The sequence below is a fragment of the Podarcis melisellensis genome (genome assembly GCF_964234715.1).
Source record: "Podarcis melisellensis genome assembly, chromosome: Z".
Lineage (NCBI taxonomy): Eukaryota > Metazoa > Chordata > Lepidosauria > Squamata > Lacertidae > Podarcis > Podarcis melisellensis.
In genome coordinates, this window is record NC_138547.1 from 10,734,058 (window position 1) to 10,756,048 (window position 21,991).

The following is a 21,991-nucleotide window of genomic DNA, read 5'->3' on the forward strand; positions in this document are numbered from 1 at the left end:
AGCCCCATTTGCACAAATGTTCAGCCCTGCAAAGGGTTGCCTTCATCCCACATTATATAACTACAAAGTAGCTGTGGAAATAGACCCCCCAGGCAGTTGGAAGAAAGGAGCCCATGAGCACCTTGGCTTTGTCTATGCTCCAGAACCTTCCACATATAGGTGGAAATGCTTTTAAAAAAGTATTAATATATCTATGCAACTTGGCTGGTCAATACAATTTTCTTCTACAAAAGAGATGCGTGAAATAGAAAGGCCCACTAAACGGAACACAAAGAAAGCATTTCTTTCTTTTTCTCTGCAGAGATTTCAGCCAGAAGAGACAGGCTTGGAGGAAGTTTCCAGTATATTTCCTGTAACGGAGTAATATTATACAAGGATGAATCTTACATTCTGCCAAGGATAAGAAGTAGCCCCTCCTGAGTCTAACGAATGCTCCTGTTTCAATAAAAAAGGCATGAAAAGACAGAATGCCGAGAGGCCTTTTTCCCCTTATAAGGCCTGAGCGTGCTTGCTATCTCTACAGGGCTTATGCATCCTTTTGGCACAGCACCAGAAATGAGGAGAAATTCAAATAGTATGTGGATTGAGTTATCCAAGAGGAAGAGATTCTGATGAATATTTAAAGAAATTCATACCTTCAGAATCAGTACAGAGACAGAAAAGAAACCCAGCACAGGACACAGTCTGGATGCCATTCCAAGACCACCTGCAGAGAAAAACCTGCATTGCTGAGCCAACAAACATGGTCATGTAGGGTCTGTATTCTTCCAAAGAAATGTCTAGATGGTTCAGCCTCATTCTGAGAACTTTGTCAAACTCTGATTGTCCCCCCCCCCCCACGCTTTCCTCTTTATTTTGATTCCTGCTACTCAGTCTTTCTAAAGTGTAATACATTTCTAGCTAAAAACAGCACAGCTACTTAGAAAATGGACATTCAGATCAAATGGAAGAGCAAAGGTTGTCCTGTACCAAAATGTATGTAAATACTGCTCACTGTTGCTAGAAAGGCCTCTGTGGAGATTAGAAGCTGTTTTAAGAAAAAAACATTTTTAAATTACTCATGTTTTGTCCCACTTCCAAGTATTATGTCATGCCCCTAAATATTTAGAGGAACCCTTTGTTTTGTTCTGTCCCACACATAATATTCAAGCTAATGGAAACCTACTGTATATATAATCTTAACATCATCGCATGAATGTGAATCGCTGTCCAAGAACTAAATTAGGCAATGTGGTTAAATTTCTGGCATCCCATCTATGAACCACAACACAGGCATACACACACACACACACACACACACACACACGATTGCAATTACTCACTTTTCACTAGTGTTACAGGGAATGCTCCCTATGCCTTCAAACAAACACCACAGGAAAGCAGAAAGGTAACAAAAAATATCTCTCATGTAGACCCCACTAATATGTCTGGGAGCTGGAAAGAGCACATATTCTTGCAAACAGAGCTCCCATTTATTTGAATGGAGATTGAATGGAAGGTATTACCAGAAGTGTGTGTTCAAGTAATCATACTTTTTGAGGCTGTTTTTTTTAAAGCTTGTTTTATTTATAATGTTAGGGTCCAACGCCGAGGGCATTCTGGCGATTCCCTCATTGCGAGAAGCAAAGCTACAGGGAACCAGGCAGAGGGCCTTCTCGATAGTGGCGCCCGCCCTATGGAACACCCTCCCATCAGATGTCAAAGCGATAAACAACTACCTGACATTCAGAAGAGATCTTAAGGCAGCCCTGTTCAGGGACGTTTTTAATGTGTGATATTTTAGTGTATTTTTGGTTTCTATGGAAGCCGCCCAGAGTCGCTGGGGAAACTCAGCCAGATGGGTGGGGTACAAATAATAAATTATTATTATTAAGATATAAACCTTTTATTTATCATTTATGCATTTAAAGTATTTATAAAACCAAGAAATGCAAACAAAACAAATCTTTGGGGAACTGTGCCTAGGTACACATTAGCGGCTTCAAATGGAGTGAGGCTGTTTTCCCCAATGCATTTTAAGTTGCATTGGCACATTGTTGTACAAACCAGAGATGGAGCAGGAATATCTTTATCTGTTGTGCATTACTTGCTTTTTTGTTTCCCCATTCCTGCAACCTTCCCAACTCCTATTTGTGAAGCCATCATCTGTCCATGCACTATCATCTAAACATGTGTAATGGCAGTCTCATATGTACACAACTCAGCTTAATTGTGAAGTAAGTGTGGCTTATATTAACAAATGAGATGGAAACTGGTTTGAGGGAAAACATATCAAACAGCAGTATTTCTCAAGAAACGACAAGCTAGATATAGATTCTGGTTAATGTCATGTTTACACAGATTCAAATACCAGCGGAGGGAGTGCATTAAAGCTAGATTAAATGGTAATGCAGCCTACAGCCTACGTGTTGGATACAATGCATAAGACAGAATAGTTAAACTAAGAAAATGTTAAAGAGGAGGTAAAGAGGAGAGAAAAAATGTATCTCTTTAATACGATGATAGTAAATACATAAGAGTGTGTGTGTCTGTGAGCTCAGCGTGTGTACAATTTCCAGTGTTGTAGCACATTATTCTTGCTTGCAGATTAATTCTATATTTGCTAATGGCTCTTATTAATGTATTGTAGGGAGTTTATTAGCCCACTGGGGATTCCAGAGTCTTCTCATTCTTAACACTGTGTGCCATTTAGTCATGAATACCTGTCAAACTCAAACTGATTTCAACATGTAAATGTTTACAGACTATATTTTTAAAACACAAACTCCTTTCTCTAGGAACCTAGAGGCAAGAAGGCAAGAAGAGCTTATATACACATTCATACATGTACATCCTGCCACAAGTAAGCTGTACAAAATTTCACCCCATCTTTTTTTAAAAATAGAAGTGATAAGCTGCATTGAAAACATTTTGCAGACAAAGCTTTTTCATCTGGAAGACAGCATGATACATTAAACAGAATTCTGATACAAAAACATCATTACTCCTATGCCTGTGTTCAATCTGATCCAAAAAATAAACCTGTTGATAAGATAAACAAGGTTTTCAGCAGCAAAAAGGCCAGAACTGATTTGATTTTTCTAGCTGCTGTCCAACATGATGAAATGGGGAGAGATTCTGCAGCATGTTTCCCCACAGAAATCTACTCCATGGTATTTTGTGCAGTCCTGGTGTGGATTCCAGAAGAAGAGAGGTGGAAGACACAGGAGTGGCAAATGCATTTTTATCTCTAAGACTGAGCTCTGAAAACACCAGTTCTACAAGTTTTCAGAGTGGCTCATTATTGGATGGGTAAATGCTGGCTTTAGAATGTACATATTAGTTAGTACCTGTGATGCCACTGACATACCACTCTCCTGTGATCCATAGATAATTTTTCAGTTTTAAAAATTAAATGTGCACCACTTTTAAAACAAGCTTGTGTACTGCTTAAAAACAAACAAACAGACTGCCTGGTGCATATGGTAGGAGGTGAGATTGTAGGATGAAATGGGCGCTCATCCGGCTCATTGGTATGTATGTCAGAATAGTTTATGAGTCACATCAGAAAGTAAAAACCTACTATAAGCAGCAGCAGCACTTGTGATAAGGAGGATTTACAGAGCCACCCTCCCCACACCAACACTGAAAAATTACAATAACAAAATTTAGCATAGGTGTCAACCAAGAGATTTGTCTGCTGTGCCAGCTTAACTGCAGTATACTGCTCTTTCTTGATGGAATCCATTAATTTTTCCATTCACACAATATCATGGGATCTCACTATGTTTCCAGTGTTCAACCCAAACATTTTTTTTAGTAGAAATTAAGAAATTAATTTTCTGACTTTGGGGCTATTGGGGATGTTATGCTGAACTACATGAAGAAGCACTAATAAAGGATGAAACCCTAAGGTGTGCCCTACAAACAAGGGAACTGCAATTAAGCTTGGCTTCCTGCGATACCTGACTCTGGAATCCTAGTTTGTTGCTTCCTAACAAATCAGGTTCATAAACTAACAGTAAACCATAGTTTAGGCTGGCTAGTAATCCTGGGATCGTGTATTTAGACATTATAGGAAGTTACATTTATTTGTTGTTTCCTGATTTGGTTCTCTTATTTTCTCTAGGAGAGGAGCAAAGCACACCTGATTAGGCAGCATGCCCTAGTATGCTACTTGTTCAATATAAACCATGATATGTCAGAAAACTTGGCTTATCCCAACATGTGACTGCAGACAGTGTCATGCCTTCCTTCTGGATTATGGAAGTACTGCTACCTTTGTGAAGTTTGTTGTCACACATCTCCAACTATCAGGCAACAGTCACAAGGCAATTCTTATATTTTTATTCTGCTTTGCACTATGAATATTAGAAGATGATTGCAATTTTATCCTGCCTTTTCCTGAAGGAGCACATCCACCATATGATGAACCATCTACTCTACTTAAATTAAGATATAATTGCACAGAATTCAGAAGTGGTCTTCTGAATTTAGTCTGTGGGCCTCATTCATGAATTCTTCAATTTAAGTGCATGGGGCTGTAATGCAACAAGTAGGCCTATCTGGTTTTTATTTTAAGTTTTCACAAAACGGTCTCATTTTGGAAATGAGGTTAGATCTTATAGACAAGTTCCATCTGGGGTTTCACTCAAACCCCTGACAATATCATTACTGTTTAAATATCATTTTTTAAAACAACAACAACAAAAATCTAAGTATATCCCTGCCAGGAGCACCTTTTAAAAAACCATTTTATTCAAGTCTGAGGCTAGGCCATCTTTCCCATGAATTCAACTGGGCCAAAGGAAAGGATGCTACGTACTTGTAGTTGTCGTCTTCCACAAACTTTTGAAGCTCTTCAATGTACCGGACAGACTTTAAGTATTTTTGCACATGGGGTAACGTTATAAGGTGATCTGCATTTTTTAAAAAAGCACATATAAATCCCATTACTGTCAAGAACAAAAGCAGTTTCAATCACATGCTTCAAACGTTTATTTCCTTGCACTGTCTATGCTGAAATATAACACCAAGCTTTCCCACCAAGGCCAGTGAAACGGAAATTTCCTCACCATGAATTTCTCATCTCCAAAATTTCCAGAGAGCATTAGACATCTTTAGAATGAAAGATGAGTGCAAGGTGGCACATAACTCAACCCTCTTCTGACTAGAGATATACTCTATACTTGGTGCCAAACCCTTCCCTGCCAAGTTCACTGCAGTCTGATTCTCCACACTGCACTCCTTATGTTCTCTGTCTGTCCTGTGGAGAGGGAAGCCTGTAGGAATCAAAAAGTAGCATGGCAATCATCTGCAATGTGGGAGAGACTGAAACTTCCTCCATCTCTGTCACAAAAGGGATGGATCAAGAGCTCGAGAACAGCATCATGGACCCAAAACTTGATGGAAGCTGTGAAGATATCTCGACAAACTTTCATATCCCTCCTGCCAGCTTTTAAAGGCAAGATATGGCATGCTTGCTCATGAGACTCTTTCTCCCTATGAGAATGGTGTTCTTGGAGGCGCTCATTCCTCCAAGGGGCATGGGTCTGTTACCAATCGCAGAGGTGGCACCAAGTTCTTGGCAACAGGACAGAGGTCAGCCGCTCTATTATTTATTGAATTTATATACCGCTCTATACCTGAAGGTCTCAGGGCAGTTCATCTAGTTCAGGGACGGCCAACAGGTAGATCGTGATCTACTGGTAGATTGCGGGGTGCCTGTGGTAGATCACAGTAGATCGTGGGACCCCTCCCACCCCCTTCAAAAAAAAACCTGAACAACTTTGGTCAATCCAGTGGGTAGATCACCGCCAGTTTTTTTTAATTGTGGGAATAGACTGCAGTCTCTTGGAAGTTGGACAAGCCTGTAGTTGTTCAGTCTCCCCTCCTGGCTGGTTGACCCATTGTTGGGAACTGCCTTGCATTTCCTGGCTTTTAAACACAAAGGGGAAGAGACTCCACCCTCCCTCTTGGCTGCTCCCTGCTGATGCATCCTTCACACTCTCCTCTTCTTCCTCATCTGACAGCAACCACTACTCCTGCCCTGAGCCAGTCAGGATCTAGTGGATCATGACATATCCTAAACTACCTATGGCTGGGCTCCTAGTTGCGGTAACAAGATTCAACAGTTCAGCTCCTTACATTGGGAGATCTGAGTGGCTCCTCCCACTGGAGATGCATTCGAGATTGGCCCTACCTACAAGTTCCATTAGAGGTGCCACCTCAAAGAAGTCTAATGCCCTCTGGAGCCTCAGAAAAATCTGATTTCATTGGGCAGAGAATGTAAGTACTGTATTGAAATCAAATCTTCTCTCATTAGGTATGAACACAATAGCTTTTATGGAAATATGTAGTAGAAAATGACAATTGGTAGAAAATCACATTTTTTCAGTCTCCCCTCCAGATCTCTCATGAATGGATGAAATAAATGGTATATAAATACTGTAAATAATAGAATATAAATAATATTCATAAGGGAAATGGAGGGAGTTTATAACACAAAGAGGCACAGCTAGAAAAGACTGAGGACAGGTTGCAAGGGAAACTGCAGCTATAGAACAAGTCTACATGGCATTATTTATTATGAGAACTCAAAAGCCATGCCACTAATTCTGGCAGAAAAAGGCAAAGATTTTCTATAAATCAGAGTAGGCCACAAGCTCATAGGAAGCACTGAACCTCTCAAGTGGAATTTGGCCATAACAAAAATGTAATGCAATTTATGTGAAGTTTGACTGTAATAAAAAGGTAAAGATGGGGTGTATATATTCATGTCTGCAAACTTAAGCTGGGCCAGAACAACAATCACTTTATCTAATTTCCTAATTTGGCAGAAGCTAAGTGGTTCAGTAGCACAAAGCTTCCTGATCTACATTATCCCTTAAGGCCCCTCTTTGTATGAGGCAGACATCTGGTGCTAATTTACTATATTAAAGAAATATTGGTGAAGAGGAAAATTACCAACCATAGCTACAGGAGACTTGCAAATCAGCAATTATTCGGAGGATATTGTTCATTTGATTGGATCTTTGTTCATTCTCCATGATGCTGCCTGAAGCAGGATATGCCGAATCAATGTAGATTAAATCCAACAAATAAATCCCTGAAATTAAAGGAAGGTAGGTTAAATCAGGTGCTTTATAAAGATACAGGGAAACTTGGTTGCAATAAACAAAAAATCAAGGAACCCCTGGCTATCCACTTGAATAATCTTACTAAAAAACAAATGAGAGCTGAATAAAGAAAAGGCCCACAGAGTTTTCATCCTACTTGGCACAGAGAACCCTCTTCCCTTATTCAGTCATTGAAATCTCAGCATGTTCAGGATTGCATGCTACTACGTATTGGCTAAATTTTCTACCACACTGCACCAGTATATTTTCTTGAGTGTTATTTGATCCAAGGACTGGTATTTAACAAGAAAAGAGAAGTATCGTAGATGCTAAGTTTGTAGTACAAAGTGCATACAAAATGCTAGGAATTTAACCATGGAATTAGGACTGGCATCAAGCTTGCACATCTCTACCAAGACTAATGTTGATGAATGCTAGCCAGGCTAAGCTTTTCAGTAGTTTGGAGATGTGCATTGCTAATATTAACCATGCTCACGACAAACCCTGCTAACATAAACTATGGCCTATGCCAGGATATATGTAACCACGCATCTTGGCTAATGTTGACAAAGAAAGTTGAGGAGAATTTATAGAGGGGAAAGAAGAGGGATAGAACAGCTCACAGCCAGGTGCCAATAACTTCACTGTGGTCAAGAGGTGGTCTGAATTATGTCTGGACTGGCCCAGAGGGAACTGAGAGAAAAAAGAACTGTAAGGGAAAACAAGCTTATCTACTCTCGCATTCCTCTTGTAATATCATTTCTCAACTTAATTCAATTTCAAACCTTCATTTTAAAAAGTGAATTAATAGTGATGATGGGAATTGCATACTTCACCTAAACAATGTCCTATCACCACCCCCCAAAAGCAAATCCACATTGAATTCTGCTTCCCTTTTCACAACCAAAATGTTTTTCAGTCCTGTCATCACAATTTGATTCTTGGAATCATTTCAGAGCAATCTTATTGTTTGCAGATCTTGCTTGGTGTAAAATACAGCAAGTGATCATGCTGAGGTTGCATGTTTTCTGTTCTGGGCTAGAAGAGACATTTATTAAGTTTGTGACTCAACAGGAGAAGCCACAATTTAATGGGGAAAGCGTTAGTCATTTGTGGGTTCCTGCTCAAAAATGAACGACAAGCATGTTATTATTTTTGCAAGATATATCCAAGAGTCACCATCACTTTAAACAGATGACAGAGAATTATGCCTACCTGTGAGAACTTGCAAAGGATAAATGAAACATAATAAGGACAGGCGGGAATAAAGCATGGTTGACTTGTACTTAGGGAGTCTTCCAGGAAGCTGAATATAGGAATACAAATTAGGATTGCATCTCGGTTGGGTAATTTGGGTCAAAATAGTCATTAAGTTAGATCCAACTAAGTCCTACTCTGAATAGACCCATTGAGTTTAAAGGGTCTAAGGTTAGCCATGCCCATTAATTTCAATGGGTCTACTCTGACCAGGGCTAGCATTAGATACAACTTATTGGGTGGTCTTCAACTTTTGTGCACTTTTGAAGGTTCCATCTGTGCATGAATTGCAGTTCCCCTCTCCTCCCCCTGCAGGCTATTTTCCTAACCTGCCCTGAGCCAATTTGGGGGCAAAGGGAAAATGCAGAGGAAACAGAGCAGGAAAGCCCCACTGCACAAGCAGTCCTAGTGCAAGTCTTCCATTGGTGAGGCGTGTTAGATGAATCCTGCCCATAATATTTTCCCCCATAGTCTTTGATATTGCATGAATTATGTATAATTATTGACTGCATTTTAAATTGTATGTTTTACTATTTTTAACTAAGCTGATTTTGAACATTTTTGTGAATGGAGTGTTTCCAGTATTTCTGTTGCTGATAGCAACAAATACCAAGAAACATTATATTCGGTTATTTGGTAAAATTATAGCTGCTGAGAATGAACCAACTCCATAAACCTAGTCAGGAAAAAAGTGAGCCTTAGTGAATCTTGCTAGTGACCACTGTCACTGAGGGAATAAAGGTCCAGCTTTTAAAAAGCATGGTCTTAAGAGATTGTCACTGAAGTTGCTGCTCTCTCTCTCTCGGGGGGGGGGGGGGAGAGTGCAGCATAAATTAGTTTTGCCTTTGTGTGAATGCTAAGGAATTCATATGAAGCTACCTTGTAGCAAGTCAGACCACTGGGACTCACTAGCCTGGTGCCATCTACTCTGAATGGCAGTGGCTCTCCATGCTCTGAGACAAAGATCCTTTTAAGTGGAAATGATAGGGACCTTATAGTTGCTCTGCTAGTGGGTTATGGCCACCCACTCATCTTGACACTTTAGATATTTGGGGATTGTTGAGATGTCTGCATGCACGAAATAAGTGAACAGGATGATGATCAAGAGAAGAATATAGTTATGTTACACCTATGTTTTCTGTATGGTTCAAAGCAAATGGTGTATTTAAGATGAACAAGAAACTATTGAGTGATGTTTCTAGAGTAGCAAATATTCTATAAAGGAGAACAAACAATAAATGCTTTGTGTTTGCCAGAGCCATCATTTTTAGCCCCCCCCCCAAGTTTAGTGATGCATACAACATCTAAGGAGTTCTGTTAGAAGAGGAATAAACCCTTAATTCGTAAGTTTCTGGTGAAACTGTACTAGTGTTCACTGGTTCTTGGTGATACAAAATAGAATTCAAAAGCCATGCCACTAATTTTGTTTGTTCAGGGAACTCTGAACTTGGCAGGATCCTCTGCCAAATCACCTTCAATCTAAAAGATATTTCAAAATTAGTTCCTGATATTATTGTGTGTGTGTGTGCACGCAATTCAAAGAAAAGTGAAAAGAATTCCACTTCTATCTATGCAAATCCCTGGCTATGCCTACCTTTCTGAATGTCAACCATACTGCTTGGTACATAAGGGAACCTCCCTCATGCTGGTGTTCTGGACTACAGCTCCTGTCATCAATGACCATTGGCTGCGGTGGCTGAGACTGAAGTGTGCGTAGTTCAAGATGTCTGGAGGGCTCACAGCTGGGGGAGGATGCTAGAGGACTGTGAAGATGCATTCATGGTTTGGAGTGGGAACCCAATGAATTTTTATTTTATTTTTGCTTTCACATGAGCTTGCTACATTTACAATGGTTCACAGGCACAGAAGTACGGGAAAATCGGCTTCAACATAATAGGGTATCTTCAAAAATAAATTAAAAGATGAATTCTAATAAAACCTTAATGAGCGAAAGTATTAGAAAGAAAGGATGTTCAAGTTACCTACTAGATGCCCTAGGCCAGCCTGACTCATTTATTGGTTTTCCATTACCGTAGGCAGCTAATATTATTCTGAAAAGTGCCTTTGCAGAAACACAGGAAACTAGTGGGGCAAGGACTCTTGGTGGCTTCTGCCTTATAAAAGCAGCACCAAGCCCAATCCTTCCCAAATTGTCCAGGAAAATGTTCCGTGTAGTTTCCTCTCCTTTCCCCACACCTCCTCTTTGTGTTTGTCCAAAGAAAAACTTCTACGAGTGGAAAGTGGCATGCAGGAAACCATGTAATATAATCTAAAACTGAAGCTTGTTATTTCCACATTTCAAGCTTTGCCGCAAAGTTCTAACAATTCCATTACATCAGGGGTGGGAAACCTCAAGTCCAGAGCTGAATGTGGCCCTCCAAGCATCTCTATCTGGTCCCCAGGACTCCCTCTCAGGTCACTTACTGTCCCTGTTTCGTATCTTCCATGCATGTTTCTGCCTGCCTGGAATGTATCTTTGAATACTGGCTGAGGGATAGAAAGAGATCTGTGATGGTAGACTAGACTACTGTACAAAGGTAAAATGTACACTAGTTGCTCCAACATCATTTACTTCTGAACCACTTGTGACTGGCATGTGGCCCCTGGAAGGTTGCCCAGAGTGAAATGCAGCCCATAGGCTGGAAAAGTTTTCTCATTGCTGCTCTACAATATGTTATTTTGCCTATTTTATTGAGAACCTCACAGCTTAAAACACTACTTTTAATTTGGGAGTGTGGTATTATTTATTAAATAGTTACAGACTTTGACATTTGTACTGCAAAACCATGTTGTAAAACATTGCTATAAGGTCTTGGGTAATATAACATCTTCATGTTGTTTTCTCCATGCAGTTTGTTGAGATTGTGCCATTCTCTGAAATGGAACTGATTTTTTTTACTACATAGCTTCATAATTATTATAGTTTCCTGCTAGCTCAAGTTAAAACATTTCTATATAACTCCCTTGTGCTTTCAAGCTCAATTGCTCCTTATGGAACATTATACACTGACAACTGTAGATGTGAATGAGCAGCATTTGCAAGTGGGCAGTATGCACACAGAGGCAGCTGTTGTCAAATGAAACGTTTAGAAAACCCAAACTCTCAATGGATGGAATGACACTACAGCTGCTGAGAAGTCCAACCCCATGGTATTCATACTAGGAAACCTTAGGCAGCTTCACAAAACCTTGTTTTGTGGATGGTAATCACTGCTTGTTTTGAGATGCTAACTCTTGAGCCTTCTCAGCTATGGCACCTGGTCTTCAGAATTCCATCTCCTGGCTGCTTTTTAAAAGTTTGTAACAAATTCCTTTTTCTTAAGCTTTTAATCTCTGCACTTACTGATATGACTATGTCTGTTCCTGAATAGTTGGGAACCCTACTGAAAGGAGTTGGATCATGGGCGTAACCAGGATTTTTTTGGCGGGGGACACAGAAAGTTGTTGAGGTAAAATTCCCCCCAAAATCCCATTGCAGGGGTCAGGCTTCGGGGGACGACGACAACTGCCCCCCTGCTCTCCTTGGCTATGTCCATGTGGTACTGATAGGAAAGGAGAAAATATCAGAAAATTGGGAAATCCACTCACAGAAGGTGGCTTCATCTTTTTGTTTTTTGAGAGAGAATGCAGTTATGATTAAATACTTTTTTGTGTTTTCTTGCCCTGCCTTGGAAAAGAACACACTAAGATTTCAGAAATGAATTGTGCTTGCTCCTAAAGCTACACTTGTGGGGTTTTAAAACATCAAACTATCATGATAAATTCCAAAGACTAAAATAACAGGAACAGCAGCTGTGAGAGAGTCAAATGTAAATTCCGTCCCCCTCAGAGTAGAGGCAAGCCATCACAAAATACTGAACAGGCACATCTCAAGCAAAAAACCTCTAGGCCTGGACAATATAGGGAAGCTTTGCAAGGATCACTGATAATAATTAGCATGCTATTATAACTTAATGCAATAACACATGTAGAAAATAAAAGCACAGAACATTTTTGGAGTGAATAGTTTATGTCAATGTAATCTGCTTATAATCAGGCCAAATATAACACAATATTTTGAATTTCCAAATATTTTTTAAAAATCATTTTCCCGTCTGGGAAACTGAAATTCATTCCTGCAGATTAATTTTTCTCATGTGTTATTTAACATCCAGCAAAGTTTTGGTATTGCGACCTACAATCCTAAATGATTTAATTTCACAAGAAGTAATGGGAACCGAAGGAAAGTCAAGCAGCTCAACAGAGTTGTTAAATATTTGAAAAATACATAACATACCATTTACTCAAAATACTTCTTGGAAATATATTCCCTTCTTTCATGTGAGTCACATTCAACATTCTCCCCACAAGCATGCTTAGAATTGCAACTTTAGGGTAAATTAACACAACCAAATAATTCAGATGGGTTTGTTTTTCTGTGTTCAACATGTGTATTTGATCATTGTAAAAATCCAATGTGAGAAAGAATCCTATCAGTCTGGATTCTGGAGCACTTCTTTTCCCCCTGGGAAGGTCCTCCTGCATAAATGGGCTTTTCCTGGCTCTTTTCTCTTGTCCTCCAACAAACCAGAATATCTGTCCTCTTCAACCATATAGAACCATATAGGTAGGCAAACTTTTTCAGCAGGGGGCCGGTCCACTGTCCCTCAGACCTTGTGGGGGACCGGACTATATTTTGGAAAAGAAAGAAAGAACTAATTCCTATGCCCCACAAATAACCCAGAGATGCATTTTAAATAAAAGCACACTGTCAGAGCTGCCCAAGGTCCCAGCTCACAGAGGACCAACGCCAGTTCTTGTTATATACAAAAGTCTTTATTAAGGTTCAGTTTCGATTCCAAAGCCGCGGCGTGCAGCTCTACGTCTCTACCCTAGACCGCTGAAGCTCCGTCTGAATCTCCTCCCCCCAGACACCAGTTCAAGACCCTAGCCTTGCTCCACCTCCTCCTTTGCTCCTTTCTCCTCTGGGTCCTTCTGCCTGCTGGGGTGCTGCCCTTTCTGGACTCTTCTGATGCTGAGTCCGCGGATTCTTCCCCCTCCCTCCGGCGTGCTTTAGGACCTGGCTCCCAGTCTGCGCTCCCGGCTGTTCCGCGCGCCTGTGCATTTGAACTTGGCGCGCGCGCCCAGCCGGCAACTTTCCTCCTGACCGTTACGCTGCTTCTGTCACTGCTTCCCCCTTTGGGGGGGTTAGCTGGCTCTGACTTCCCCTCTGTTCCCTCACTCAGCGATCGGGGCGTGGTCAGTCCTGACTCATCTTCTCTGTCCCCTGAAGGGGAAACCGGCCCTGACACGTGGGACCCTTCCCCCCCACTACGCTCCGGTGGGGAAGCTGGTCCCGATCTCCAGCTGCTGCTTTGGGAGTCACCGCTGGTCCCTTGCTTCTGGTGCGTCCCCCCCCCGGGACCCCCCTTGCTCTGGCTATAGGCGCCCCCTTCTGGGAATCTTCCGAATCACTGGACAGACTTATGGAATGTCTTGCCCCACTGTCATCCTCACCTACACTGCCTTCGGATTGTTCTCCTTCGCTCTCCACTTCCTCCTTCCCCTGTGCCTCTGCTCCTGAACCCCTGACACACACATTCTACTCATGTAAAAATATGCTGATTCCCGGACTGTCCGTGGGCCAGATTGAGAAGGCGATTGGGCCGCATCTGGCCCCCAGGCCTTAGTTTGCCTACCCATGATATAGAATGATGGAAGGCACATCTAACTGGGCACCTCTACTGAAGAAGAGTTGATGCTTGCATTCTAGGTGTCACAGTAACCCTAGTGACACAGTGTGAAGTGATACTGTGTCAACATACTAATACTAGAATAATCCCAAGAAAAGCAAATAGTGAGTCAGGGAGCAGCCACATACTGTATTTTCATCTAGGATGGAAGCATGTTTTAAAATACAAATCCACAGGTCCATGTAACAAATCATACAGGTTATTTAAACATGCTTAGTCTAGTCCTTTTGGATAGCGGGGTTCAAGATACTCTCTAGCAGCTATTTCATTTTTGGCTGAAAAGGTGTTTTCTGCTGAGAAAATTATTTCTGAAAGCCATTCTTAACTTGTTTTTTATTCTCCTCCCAGCATGCAGCACACCTGAGGAAACAATGGCCTTTTTGCAATTTCTGTGTACTTTCATCTTAACTGTCCTTCTTCCAAATGAATGGACATTCATTTTCTTAACTCAACCTAGTGTGTGACGTGGATTAATTTAAGCATGATACTTTGTTCTGTATTTTGCACTCTTATAGTTTAAGTGATCAAAAGCTGCAAGACAGAGCATGGGAATACTGAAATTGCTGCTTTCCCTGGTTGGAGGCAGACAGTAACTCTGACATTAAAAAGACCACTTCATGTCACCAAGTGCCAAGTCATGGATGAGAACTGCATGTGCCTGTTGCATTTTCCCTTCTGGCATGAAGAACTGCATTTTCTGCAATTTGTCAAATGAACTTGATTTCACTGATTTTATATTTGTGGATATACCACTTCTTTCAACATTTCAATGCTGATTCTTCAGAGAAACTTAAAAAAAAATCCTTCAGAATCCAGGAACTGGTTTTTTTATCTGGCAATTTGGCACTTGTTCCCACAAATTCGATGTATTTTAGCATTTTCAGACAACCCCTTAATATGTAGCCCAATTCAAATAAATGATGGAAGACCATGTAACTTGTACCAGCTTGCAGAACTTCCCTAATGTGTGGTGGGGGGGTCAAAAGAATACACAGCAGCTCTCACAGCCAATGATTTATTGTAGCTGGAGGTGCTGGAGCCCAATACAATAAGCTGCTCTTTCTCCTTCTTTTGAAACTTTTCTCAATAGGTAATAAAAAATATATTCCTATGTTGCTGGTTCCCATTCCTGCCTGAACTGTTAAAGGTTTGCTCAACAATTTCACCACTTTCATAATGCCTGTGCAACCTGCATAGAAGCTTGCCTGTTAGTTGATGCTTTTACATATTGGAAATAACTCACTGTTTGCTTTCAAAGGCAACATCACTACTTAGATGCTCTTCAGGACAACATGCTCTTTAGAACCAGTATCGTCACCAAATGTGCCCCAATACTGCATGACTTCATAAGAAACCAATGTGTGTTCCCTTTCACTACATTTTTGTTCTGTTAGTACAACAACTTCAATAAATGGATAGTTAAAACAATTCTGAGATATGAAGTAATTATGTCCGTCTTTAAGAATAAAAATTATTTCATGTGCTCTGTTTTATTCCTAACAAATAACAGCTAAGCTACATATTACAATAAATTTATGAGTTCTACACCATTCATGGTTCCTTTTGGGGGGGAAATATTTGGGGACACTGAAACTTGACAAAAGGATATGGAAATGAGGAAAAAGAGAACAGAATGATGGTGGTGGAATTGGATGTGGTGGAAGTTTTTGAACATTCACTACAATTAAGTGTGACCAGAACAGGAAGGCTAAAATTGGTAACTTTGGAACACTGGGTAGAAAAAGAATGTATTAAGTATTTCAGAGCACCTTAAATACTCCCATGAGGGTGAGACTGCAGCTGAACTAAGCAGGCAGATGCTTCATATGGTTTCTAGAGCTGCACTAAAGCTGTCATGGAAGTAAAAACATCCACCCCCCACACCTGTAACTCTGGTGTGAAAGGAAATATAGCTAGCAGGAAATGTTACAGTGGCAACATATTGTGTGGGTAGTCTTTCTCGTTGGCATGCAGACCTGGGAACACCTACCTAAAGAAGTCTGAGATGGTAAGCTCAATTTCCAAAAGCATTAAATTATGTGTGGTTGGAAAAAAAACAAAAGACTTGTGAAACCATGCACTAACTGGTCGTATTTTTTTGTAATTGTTGCCTTGCTGACCCAGAGTAAAATTTAACTGAATTCCTAGCTGGGACAATCATTTCTTTACAAATAAAAGTCAGTAATGATCCAAGGGGACACAACAGCAAGTGACTGTGGATAGAGAAAAATATCTTATTCCCAAACTGTTGCCCAAAAGTATGGAAATAGTTTGTACTTTCCAAAAAAATAGCAAATGTTTTCTCTAGTGTTTCTTCTCATTTCTGATATTCTGTTTCTGCTTTTTCTTCTGGTTAGATAAAAGTGTATGTGGTGGTATAGCAGCAAAACCTAGAAGTGTTATACTGTAGGTTAAACAATGGGGGAAGTATAAAACTTTACAGAATGAAAATACATTAATATAAAAACTCAGCTAGATACACAGCAAGTGAAGTAACTGTAAAATTAACATATGTCTGTCCCAAGAAAAAATTAACAAAGAGGTACATATTATCCCCCATTCATATGTAACAAAGAGGTACATATTATCCCCATTCATATGTAAAAAGAATAGGGTGAAGAATAGTGTGATTCTATAGTTATCCAATTAATGATGATGATGATGATGATAATAATAATAATAATAATAATAATAATAATAATAATAATAATAATTACACACCCTTTACCCTAAGGACCCAGGGCAGGCTACAACATTAAAACATAATGTTATAAACTGCTTTAAAAACTTGCAATAATAAAAATATCTATCTCAAGCATAACTCTCTTGTTTCCTCCATCTGCTTGAGACTGTAGAAGCAGGTGTGTTTGTGAAGCACCTTTAAGACCACAACACACAGGTGGTAGCTTGCATTCAACAAGTTACAAGTGGTGCAGACCCTGTTTCTTCCCATCAAATATCTAGTGCAATAATGAACAGCTAATGGTCAAAGGAACCACTGCCCCATTCTAGATTCAAAGTATGCCATGCAACATCTCCTGATAAGGATATTACAAATAATATATTTACTGCTACCAATAAGTTTAAAAGCTGGGGTGCCTTTACTGTGTGCTAGTTCTGATGTGGGAAACCCAGGTTCAAATCCCTGCCTGCTGATGAGGTTTACTGGGTGTTCAAGTTGTGCTTGCAGCACAACTTCTATCACATGACTGTTATGGGGTTGATATGGCTGTTCTTGAATTTGTACCCTCAACAACCAACTTTTTATTATGAACGCCATATTGTCTTACTTGTAGCCAAGGGTGCCAGCTTGAACCAAAAATTGGGATGGCCCAGGAAAGTCTTGTCACAATCAATCACAAGACACAGCGCTTGCACACCATTTGAATGGCAATGCTTATCAACTTGGGGAGGGGCAGCCCCCTCAAATATTTTAGGGGGGAGCAAAGGGACCTCAGCCCCTAGGAGTTGGCTCCTATGCTTGGAGCATCTTTCTCTGCCTTCCACAGCAATGGAGTACACATTTAAATCAGGTTTCTACCCCATAATCTTTAAAATGTATTAAAGCCACTTAAATGAAGAAATACCACATTTTATTTACAGACTTAGGGCTGAGTCCACTGTTAGTCTTATTCAGAGTAGACACACTGAACTTAATGAACATGACTAATTTAGGTCCATTACTTTCAGCGAGCCTACTCTGATTAACATACTTTATGGAGTACATTAAGTGCTTTATGGAGAACTGATGGTATTTGTACAAGAAGGCTATCTTTCTTTCAATTCTTCCAGCTAGAATTCCTGTTCCAAGGGGATTTATGGAGCTAAGGATACTTATTTTATGGAAAGAGAATGTCCTGAAATAAAGTACATTTCCTAACAGTCGTGCATTCCCTAGAAAGGACAGGATTGCCTGAAATGTCTCTTTTGCAACAGGCAGATCCAAGGATGCCAAAGAAAGCACTCCAATGGTTAGTTTTCTAAACTCCTGGCTCCTAAACGTGCTACTGTGCGGAGAAGAGGACGGGGTGGGGGGAGGCTCCATAAGATGAGAAGCTATCAGGATGCTTTCCAGAGAGTGAGCTCATGGGCAGCTGCTTCCATAGGCAAAAAATATTTTCCATCTACACAAACACTTTTCCATTGTTATTTAAGCCAGACTCTTAGGATATGTGGGCAGTATAGCAGCATTCATTAGTGTATCATGAACTCAGGCAAATAATCACCTGGGGGAAGGAAGCACCATGTTCTGACACCCTGCAATTCAATTAATCAACGGATAGGTATAGCATACATGAGGAGGAGGTAACTTGGCAGAAGGGAGTCTGTGGCTGCTAAATTGAATAACAAGGGAATTTGTGGGAAATGCAGCTCTCAGCAGGAAGGGTACACCAGGACACTTACTTGCTGTTCTTCCTCCTCATACTTAAATAAGTTTGAGATGCCTGAGAAAGAAAAGAAATTCACTGACTCTGGCGATGCCCTACATCCCTCCTCACAGAACAGTCAATGATCTGTAGGCTGTAGAGATCAGGAAAAGTATCCTGTTGAGGATCCAGATCGCATCACGCCATGTCACTGGAAACATGCCCATTGATTAATAGAGTTGAGAAGCAGACCAGCTGGCTTGAAAATGCTCAAATAGCAGCTGCAGATATGTGAGCTTCTTTTTTGAAGGAAAGGAGGGAAGCAGCATAGTCCTGTTTCCACAAGATTCACCCCATTGCCTAAAGGGTGTCACCCTTCAATACCTTTATTACAGGATAACAGCGTTCAAGAATGTTAGCTTGAACACACAATGCCACAATGTGATGACACCCCCCAATTTTGTGCTTACCATCATGAGCAAAGAGTAAACATCAGGAGGGTCTTATGCCACACAGAACTGCCTCTTTGCTTTAAGTTCTGAATTTAGAACAAAAGTACTGTACTCCTGTTAACCTGAAAGTGGTGATACAGAGCTGAAACACAGTGACAAAAGAGTATTTTTTCAAGCAGCACAATACTGACATGTGGAATTCAGCATTCCTTTTACATAATCCTATATGCATTTGCCTAGAGTAAGCTCCACTGGACACAATGGGACTTCTGAGTAAACATGCATAGTGCAGCACAGTAAAAGCAGGTTAGACAAATTAATGGAGAATAAGTCTCTCAATGGCTGTTAGACATGACACCGAAACAAAGTACCTCCATGTTCACAAGTCGAGGCAAAGTAATCGGGGATAAGTGCTTCTATTACATCCTGTTTGTGATCTTCCTGCAGAGATCTGATTGGCCTCTGTTGAACACGGAGACCTAGACTTGATCGACTGACACACTCAGAAGGTAATGGACCAACCTTAACAACAGTGCCTTCTCAGTATTTCCCTATTGTTCTGCAATTGCAGACAGTGACAACAGGCAGAATCTAATATGACTCCCTCATATGCAGGATCAGTTATTATTTGGGACAGATGATAGCTACCAAGGAAACTACAAACTTATGAAGTTGTCAAAAATTTGACTCCACATGTACTCTTTAAGCCTCAATAGGTCTGTCTCCCATTTTGGGGAGTTTGGCTCTTTTACTATTTCCAAATTAGAGATAATGTTATATATCATACATAATACTCCTCATGTTTGGTCACCTGACAATAAGTTTTCAAACATAGTATACTCTGTTAGGGATCTGTGTTGTGCCAGTGAATGGTTTAATAACTGCTTTATCTGAAATTACTAAAGAAATGACACCTGGCTTCACTCATATCACATTTGATTTACTAACTTTTAATATATTTTTGATTTCAATATCCCAAACTGCACGTTGTCCAGTAGTTCTTTTTTTTTCTTTCAAATTCTGCATTACGATAAATTGCTGTCCATGGTGACATTATCTGTTGCCAGCTACAGTCACTTTTGGACAGAGATGACTTGGCCACTCTGCTGGTAACTTCCAGGCTGGATTATTGCAGTGTGCTTTACATGGGGCTGCCCCTGAGGATGACTCAGAAACTTCAACTGGTCCAAAATACAGAGGCCAGTACTGGCCAAGATTCCATTTGGAATTCATATAATCCCTGTTTTAAAACAGCTGCACAGGTTGCCGGTTCACTTCCAGGCAAATTCAAGATGCTCACATTAATATTAGCACTTAAAGCCCTAAGCAATTAAGGCCACAGATACCTGAACGACTGTCTCCTCCCCTGCAAACCCTCTTGGGTTGAGTTCGGGAGAGGGGCCTCTCTTGCTAGTTCCACCATCCTTGGAAATTGGGGTGGGTAGTGACATGAGAGAGGGCATTCTCTGTGGAAGCCCCTAATTGAATATGAACTTTTTAATCCTGTGCTTTAACTTGTGATATCTATATGGGGGGGCATTCTTCTGATTTTAGCTGTTTTTAGTGTTTTGTTTTATTGTAACCCACCCCGGGACTTTTATGATGAAGGATGAGTAAGAACACTTAAAAACATGATCGTATATTTCACCCCACCTTTGCATTAAGCAGCAGTAATTATTTCAGGTGTATCTGATACAAACTCCTGAACATCATCAGGGTGGTGTTGCATTTATTTGCCTGCCTCCAAGCTCCAGTAATGCCCCCCATAGCATCCTCTGCTAATGACTGCCTCATTCAGCCATCTCCCATAGTAACTGTTTGTCCCCTAGGTCATGAAACCAAGTCCCAGGGATATCAATTAAAAAAGAATTCATAATATTACCATAACAACCATAAACAAAAAACAAACATCAGAAAAAGGACAGCAGAAGTAGTAGTTTTAAACAAGTACATACATGACTCAAATCACTGTTTCTGTGTAATGTAATTTATGTAACTAAGTCCCTTTATAAATGTTCCCTGTACTTTCAGGTCTTATTTTGTAAAATGAAAGAAGCCAGAATCACATGCCATTCCTCTTAATCACATGTGTGTAAAGGTGGCTATATGATGACACAATGCCCTGGAACATCCTCAGAGGTATACCACTCTCCGGTTAGCTAGCAGAAGCAACTATAGAAACATGGAAGATTCAGATTCAATGGCACAACATTGTCTTCTGAAACAGATGATCCACATATTCTAATGTTCTTATTTACATAGAGCTAAATATCCTAATACTATTATTTCTGTAGTGGCATCAATGTACATGACACTTTGTAGAGTATTAAAAGCAACTTCCAATCTTACGTTTAACGTAGGGAAGGGAGGAAAGGGAAGCAAGGATAGGAAGGGAAAGAACACTTTAGGCTTCATTTCAGGATAGGGACTAAGAGCTTGCAGCTTCAGGGAAAAGTTGGGATTTGAAGAACCATTTGAAGAGGAGGGAAGAAGTGTCATGACAAAGGCTTATGGGAGGAATAAGGAGCAACATGAGACCAAAGGTGGAGTTTTTCCTGCATTGCTTTGAATGCAAATACAGTGGTACCTCGGGTTACATACACTTCAGGTTACAGACTCCGCTAACCCAGAAATAGTACCTCAGGTTAAGAACTTTGCTTCAGGATGAGAACAGAAGTCATGCTCCGGCGGCGCAGTGGCAGCAGGAGGCCCCATTAGCTAAAGTGGTGCTTCAGGTTAAAAACAGTTTCAGGTTAAGAACGGCCCTCCGGAATGAATTAAGTTCTTAACCCGAGGTACCACTGTAGAAATAAAAGAAGAAATGAAAACTGTTTTCTGTTGAAAGGAAAAAATTGTTCCAATTTAAATATTATGCATTTTTTTTCAAGAGGAAGTTGTTTTATTTAAAGCACTGGAGGAAACACTTTGAAGACAAACTGCTTTTTCTGCAGAGAAGTTTAGGAAAGGGTCTCCTTGTAACCAATGACCATCTGATCAGTGGTTATAGGGAGTCTCCTCAAAGGTGTGGTCTGTGTGGCTCTTCAGGCCTTTGCAAGATCTCGTGAGGCCTTCTCGGAGCCCAGTAA

At 40.4% G+C, this 21,991-nt stretch overlaps 1 protein-coding gene and 1 long non-coding RNA gene across 10 annotated transcripts in view; one reads left to right on the forward strand and one right to left on the reverse strand.

Annotated features, from left to right (window-relative positions):
• The window catches only part of RALGPS1 (Ral GEF with PH domain and SH3 binding motif 1), a 217,422-nt gene that overhangs the window by 50,292 nt on the left and 145,139 nt on the right, over positions 1-21,991 (reverse strand). For all 9 annotated transcript variants that reach the window (XM_081896465.1, XM_081896462.1, XM_081896469.1 and 6 more), the window contains exons 10-11: positions 6,950-7,087; positions 4,805-4,898 (exon numbers count right to left, since the gene is read on the reverse strand). In XM_081896465.1, coding sequence (XP_081752591.1) covers positions 4,805-4,898; positions 6,950-7,087 — 232 coding nt within the window. The remainder of the gene's footprint in view (positions 1-4,804; positions 4,899-6,949; positions 7,088-21,991) is intronic.
• On the forward strand, positions 1,956-15,514 carry LOC309361572. Its single transcript, XR_014164518.1, has 4 exons — positions 1,956-2,842; positions 4,109-4,310; positions 6,012-6,267; positions 14,435-15,514. It is a non-coding gene; the product is annotated as an uncharacterized lncRNA (long non-coding RNA).